Raw genomic sequence first — 6,899 nt, 5'->3', positions numbered from 1 at the left:
AGATGCTAAAGCAGATCAACCTATCAACTACACACTTGCCTTGAACCGTATGAAGTAACCAAAGCTGATTTCCAACACTAAACCTGACATAACCATTTGTCTTGGGGCTTGGTATACATGGGATCGGATTCTTCAGACAGGTCTGGAAGGTAACGCCTTGTGTAGATTATTTATCACATTTTCTCTCTCTAAATTTCGACCCTAGAATAGTTAGTGAGTTACATATTAAAAAAAATAATAATAATAATAAAAATATATATATAAGATCTATTGTTTACTTAGGATGAGTCTGAACAGGACTTGGTGGCTAAAACCATTAAGGCTTGATTCATAAAGACTCCAATAAAAGAGTTCGAAACGGGACTTGGAGGCGGCAATCTTCAAGGCTCGCTTTCGCAAAGAACTCGTGGATATTGGTCAAAAAGAAGTGAATAAAGCTTGGTGGCAACCACCATTAAGTTTTGATTCATGGAAGTTTGTCCAATCTTGGTCACTGATCCTGCAATGGAAGCAGACTTTTACTCAAGAGAGAAATTAGAGAGAGAGAAACTAGGAACTAACTTTTACCTGCAGCTCCAGATACTTGTCTGAAATCCTTGCATCCTATGATCGATACTCCCAAGGTAAAGCATTGACTTTATATTTATGCTAAGAAATGAAGTCAGTAGAGGGAATGTCAGACGTGAATTGATGAGTTGTGTTATTTTAGAAATGGTTGCTAAGCTACGATATTGCATAGTGTGCTTCTGTGATTAGGACCTTTTAAATGTGGTTGCAAAATTGTTGAGGAAATGATTTCTATACTTTAAAATCTTAAGTCCCTAATATTTTCAAACCTCTTTCAGAGAGACTGTCTGTATGTTTTGCTTGAGGACAAGCAAAAGGGTAAGTCTGGGGGATTCAAAAATACATAATTGCTCACAAAGATTGCTGAAAACACGAAAACAAACCGGAGATTAAGTGGGATCCACAGACTTTATGAAATGCATATGTGGATAGCTTTAGGAGAGGCAAAAGTGCCCAATATATATACTAGTGTAGATCAAAAAAGAAGGCCAAGAACTATACGATGTAACTAATTAACTAATCTTCTTTATCAAACTTTCACATTCACCAATATTTTGGCCTTTGTGTTCACATTCATCAATTTATTTTATGGGGGGAGATGATGAGATTGAAATAAATTTAGGCCGATTGGATTTCAGCAGTAAATTGATAAGCTTACGTCTCTTTGAGGAGCATCAGAATCGATAGTAATTGCCAGAGGTTGGAGGCAGACCATGAAACGATGGTAGTAAGTCACCGGCGAGAAGATATGTTTTACTTTTAAAAATGGGCCAGTTCTCAATATTATCAGCCCACATAATTGGCCCGTGAAAAGTTTGTGTCGAGTAAACAATAGTCTGACGTGGCTAGTAAAAGTTTTCTTATTCGTTGATTATTTTTAATGACGTGGCATAGCTCAGAGGGCTTCATATTCCCCTTTTAGTATTGTAAGATATATATAGTCAATAAGTGAATTTAATTAATATTATTAAGTTTTGATTAATTAGTTTTCAAAAATCTATGACTTATTTTATTCACTAGTAATATAAACATAATAAAAACCGTTTTTATAATTGTTTCTACAGTATCATATGTATTTATATGTATCTAATCAATTTATATAATGTAATCTAGATATTTAATTATTTCTATAAACAAATTATGTTAATTCATCTATATTTAAGATGCTTAATTGTATGTCTGGAAAACATAGATTATATTAGGAAATTCTATGAATAGTTTCATTTTAAAAACTTTAATTAAATAAATGAAAAATGAAAAACCATCAACAAATCAAATTATAACAATTAATTGGAGAGATATTCTATGAGCGACACATCGGCATAAATGATTAAAGTGATTTCTCAATTAATATATAGAAGGATAATATTAAATAATGCCGATTTAAGTTTTGTATGCTGGTTCTAAATAATTTCTTATACTTATCCCCTATTATATAAGGTCGTGTATTGTATTTTTAAAATTAGATTTATGGTGAATTTTTTAGTTTAAGGCAAGACTTCGATTAAATGAAGAAAAAGAAAGATTGAAGCCTCTCTCTCATAATCCTCGAACAAAGAATGAAGTTTCCGTCCTAACATCAGCTCAAGCTTATGTCGAAACAATTCTTTTATACTAATTTACTCCACATTAGTTAGTCTTCTACATATATGTATGCGTACACATATTCTCTTGGCTCATCCACTCAAGTGTTAGCGGAAGATGACATTACAATAGTATTGCAGAAAGTAAATCAAGAGATAAAACAATACAAGCAAACACTCTGATTTATTAGAATCTCCTTTAACCAATCTATTACAAAACCTTATTTATTTAACTTTACTCGTCTAGTGTTAACATCATAACACACGATACTGAAGGATTCCTAAGCTACCCGCTTATGTCTCTCTCCTGTCAAGTACTTCAGTCAGTGCTTCAGTCAGTGCTTCATCACGACCCAAGAACACTTCTAAGAGCTTTTCTCTCTCTATAAGATCAGCCTTTGTGTCTCTATCTCTTTACAGACGACCCATAGCTATCTTATATTATTCTCCACGTTCCTGAAACCCTAGTCTCCAATGCAACATGGATATGGACATCTTCCATAACATTAAGTCCAACTTTCCTTTTTTTGGAATGCACTTATTCCTCTTCTCTTAAGTTATAAACTTGCTTCTCAAGTTTATTCATCTTTCCTTATCTCTAAGATATTCTCTTGTTCTCCAAGTCTACACGACTCCACCTCAACACCTTGACTCTACATGGTCTTCAGCACTCAACACGACGTCTGCTTCAACAACTACGTCAGCGACTACTTCAGGATGGACATCTTACATCTTTATCAACATCCGGAAGTCACAGCTCCACTCAACACATAATCACACATTGACTCTACTTTGATAAAGAATCCTTCGTTATGTGCCCTGAAGCTTTTCTCCTGTGTTTCCTGCACTTCCCTCTGCTGCTTCTTTCTTGTGGATCCGGAACGGGTTGTCACTTCTGATCTAGTAAGCCGATTGGCTTTGTCTCAACCATACGATCTGATTGAGTTATGGTTTTATTGTACAGAATAGCTGTGCATCGAGAGTGAAGAGATGGACAGTTAGCACATAAAGCATTTTAACATCAGCTGAAAGAGAATAACATAACCACATTTCTTGAATCCATACGATCTTATATTAGATAGAGAGGAGTGAAAGGTATATGTAGGAATTAAACCTCAAAAATGCTTTATGTCGATGTCACAGTTCCTTGACAAAAGATGGACACTTCCATTACATAAAATACCAACAGACAAAGAAAACATGGGAATGTGTGTTATACCGAGTATTCAATAAATAAGTAGGGACATTGGATCTTCATTTTAAAATGGACCATCACTTTCTCCACGCTCATGACTTTGTAGTCGACTTGCACATGTGTTAAATTTAAGAGCAATTAAGCATTCATCAAACTGGAAGCAAACATTTTGTTACCTCACAATGATCAGAGTCATGCTATCCATGCTGGTATCAATCCACCTGAGAAGCCAACACCAGAGACAAAGGAGATAAACCAAAATTAGTTTCATCCTAAACCAGTAAAAACAGAAACTGAAGGAACTGCTTAGCCAAAAAAAAAAAATCAGATAGAGACAAAACTAAAAGAGATATTACATGCACCAAAATCAAGTCATTTTAGTACTTATGATTGAGCTAAAAAATTCCAAACATCCCAGAGGCTGGGACGAAGGATGTCAATGAACTGAAATAATGATAAATGTTTCTTCATAAAATAGATCTTATTATATCTCAACGTTAACCAGGGTCATACCTTAAGCTTATAGGATGTAAGCAAGGAAGGTTGCTCTGAGGTGGTAGAGACTGCAAGTTCATAATATGTAAAGGACATGATCATCAATTAAACTCCTTTCGGAGATACACTTTTGCTAAATTCAAAAGCAAGAAATCTCTCAAAAGCATCTTGATCCTCAGATTTATAGAGGCCAATAATCATTAAGAAGGGAAATATATCAAATTGTTCGATCCAAATCATCTATGCAACATAACAAACAAATGCAACAATTTAACAATTCCAGTAGTCATATAGAGACATATCCATATAGTCATACAAACCAAAAAAGGAGAAAAATCTGACACAATTCTTCCCGTCAGACATATAGACCAAAGTCAAGTATGAAATCCCATGTCTCTACGAGAAGAGAGAATTCCATGGAATTGATGGGAAAAAAGCAAATAATATAAACTTGACTCACAATATCTATAAATATACATCATGTAGAGATAATAAGAGAAACTTACTTGCAAGAGTCAGCTCCTGAGTGTATTCTGAAACAATGGAGGAAGACTTCTGAATCTGGTACAGAGAACGTGAAACAACATAGCAAAGCGAACAACTCACATCATAAAATTTCAATAAACCAGTTCTGATAGGTTCTACACACAATAACAATCCGAAAGTAAAATGTCCTCAACACATTGATAACAATCAGATAGCCGGAATTTGTTGTGGCTCTGTCTAACATCAAAACCACCAAGCGAGTAAATAGATCCCTAAAATGAGAAGGTGTCAGTACCTGGGGGATTCGAAACGCATGCACGGTTCCTTGGATAAGAGTCGACTGTTCAGAGAAAAAGTAATCAAATTCCAAGTAAAGACTCGTAATAGATGTAAAAATCTATAAAAAGGAGGACATAGCACGCCAGAGTTACCTTCTCATCCAGGAAAAGCATGTCGACACTCATATGTTTGCCACCTTTTCTGATATTCCGAGCCTCCCAAAACATGAGAAGTCGAACCTCAGCGGTGTGGAACAGCGACCAGCCTTAAAGTTAGCAAGTAGCGTGTAGGAAGTAGCCATAGCTGGAGTCGAAGCTTGATGAAGTTTTTATTTAGGGATCTCGTAGAAATGTGGCTCTTCATCGCAGGGAGAAGGAACCGTTATATAGTTTTATAGTGAAGAGTCTCAAGCGGCTACCTTTTGATAATAATGGCGATGTTTAATTCAGAGAGAGTGGGATGAGCAGTGTGCAAGCAGTAAATGATGAGATTGAAGGAAGAAATCGATGACATAACAGAGGTGATTGTCTGAGTTTCTAGGAGATTAAGAGCGAGGGGGGAGGAGCCGAATCCTGGTCGCAGATGCTAGAAATCCTAAAGAAGTTGTGCAAGATAGGAAGAGCCCAAGAAGAAAAAAAAAACATTAGTAGCCCAGAAAGAATAAAAGAATCTAGAGTTTTCACGTAAAAAAAAACGACAGGTGTCGCAAAATGTCTCACCCTTTATGGTAACGTGGCAGCATATAAATAGAAAAAAGTCTTGTTTATTGTTATAGATTAGCTAAAGTTATAGAGATAAACTAGACTGTGATCTGCGCACCCGCACGGATGTTATTTCAGTTCGTAACATATAATGTTTATAGTGATTTTCAATTAGTACATGTTTGTATATATTTTCAATTAGTACATTTTCAATTACCCATATCCATAAGTAATATGTGATCTAAAACGCGTTCTACAAAAGAGAAAAGAAATAATCAGAAAAAGACAAAAAAACATGTGGTTGTCTGATTATTCATGTTTCTAAGTAGGTACCTGAAACAGTGCGAAATGGAAGAGATGCAGAATCAACTGTGGACGACCGAACCAGAAGTGTTCATCACTGACTTTCACAAGAGGCATTCCTTGAACTACAATGTGTTTATCAGTGATCCCGAGAACCATCTTTGTCCTGATCGCTTGAAGCTTTGTCTCAACAGCTAATATTATCTGAAAATAAGAACAAGTTGATCAAAACACTGTGAATGAAGAAGTATGTTTAGCTTAAGACAAATATCTTACGATAACCGGCAATGCAGTTCCGACGTACAATATCTTGAAGCTTGAAATAACCAATTAAAGATATTTAAAACACGGTCCACTCAGTAACATAATAATACAACACAAGATTCTAACCAACGTTTAGTAGAAGGAAAAGGACAAAAGAGTCAATCATGTTATGCTATCTTATTCGGTCTATTCTTATTTTTTTGTTAACATTTTATTTTTTATTAACTTTTGCTAATGTCTTCTTAATTTTTAAATATTTTTTGCCAAATTTTATTTCTCTCTCTCAGTAGTAATACAAACAATACAATCAATGAACCAGAAACTCATCTTAGAGTTCTTTTCAATCATAACATTATCTTATTCACTATATTATTTGACTTAAATGCAAAATATTTTTTAAATCAAAGTTCTCGCACGTTCCGTTAAATATAATCCGTCCAATCTTCAAAACCTAATTATTTATAAAACATACATGGGCATTATAAATGATGATTAATTATTATAGATACGACTATATTTTTATACGAATAGAAACTGATTATATCTATAATTTTTTTTCTATTCATTATTTTATGTAGTATATAAATACAAAAACAATTGATCAAACATTATTACATTTTCTATAATTTTGAAAACTAGCTACCATGCATAAATTATTTGTGTAATATCATTTAGGTTATTTGGCAGATGATAATAATTAGTTTTAGACTTACCTTTTATTTTAGATCTAATTAAAATAATTTAAAATTACAAAAAGTTTCGATCATTGCATTATGTAGTTTATTAATAAAAGAATAATTGATTAAACGTTATTATTCTTTATATAATTTCAACAATTAGTTACATAAGTAATTATTTGTAATATAATTTAGATTTTTTTGTCAGCTAATATAATTTAGATTATTTGGAAAGTTATATTAAATGGTTATAGATTTATTTTTTATTTTAAATCTGAACTAAAGTAAATAAAATTAAAAATTATCGACCAAGAAATTTATATAAATTTTCTTAATATTTCACAAATGA

General features: G+C 33.4%; 1 protein-coding gene across 2 annotated transcripts; it reads right to left on the bottom strand.

Moving 5' to 3' along the window:
• Window positions 1-2,436: 2,436 nt before the first annotated feature.
• Window positions 2,437-5,954, bottom strand: LOC106304856 (MLO-like protein 8). Of its 2 annotated transcripts, none has more exons than XM_013741242.1 (5): window positions 5,886-5,954; window positions 5,640-5,813; window positions 4,347-4,401; window positions 3,859-3,908; window positions 2,437-3,566 (listed from the first exon to the last, which is right to left on the bottom strand). In XM_013741242.1, the coding sequence occupies exons 2-5, from the start codon at window positions 5,766-5,768 to the stop codon at window positions 3,558-3,560; spliced, it is 243 nt and encodes an 80-aa protein (XP_013596696.1). In that variant the 5' UTR covers window positions 5,769-5,813; window positions 5,886-5,954; the 3' UTR covers window positions 2,437-3,557. The 2 variants fall into 2 exon arrangements, with proteins under 2 accessions (XP_013596696.1, XP_013596697.1); XM_013741243.1 differs by lacking the exons at window positions 5,640-5,813; window positions 5,886-5,954 and adding exons at window positions 4,622-4,666; window positions 4,758-5,246.
• Between the last annotated feature and the right edge of the window lie 945 nt (window positions 5,955-6,899).

Source organism: Brassica oleracea, chromosome C7 (genome assembly GCF_000695525.1).
Source record: "Brassica oleracea var. oleracea cultivar TO1000 chromosome C7, BOL, whole genome shotgun sequence".
Taxonomy (NCBI): Eukaryota; Viridiplantae; Streptophyta; class Magnoliopsida; order Brassicales; family Brassicaceae; genus Brassica; species Brassica oleracea.
The sequence above is the reverse complement of the archived record's forward strand: the minus strand, read 5'-3'. Positions and strand labels throughout refer to the sequence as shown.

Coding starts and splice junctions, on each gene's coding strand:
- LOC106304856 (XM_013741242.1), bottom strand. CDS start 5,768: ATGGTTCTCGGGATCACTGATAAACACATTGTAGTTCAAGGAATGCCT. Junction 4,402..5,639: donor TCCATTTCGCACTGTTTCAG/GTACCTACTTAG, acceptor TCTCTGTACCAG/ATTCAGAAGTCTTCCTCCAT. Junction 3,909..4,346: donor TCAGGAGCTGACTCTTGCAA/GTAAGTTTCTCT, acceptor ATGAACTTGCAG/TCTCTACCACCTCAGAGCAA.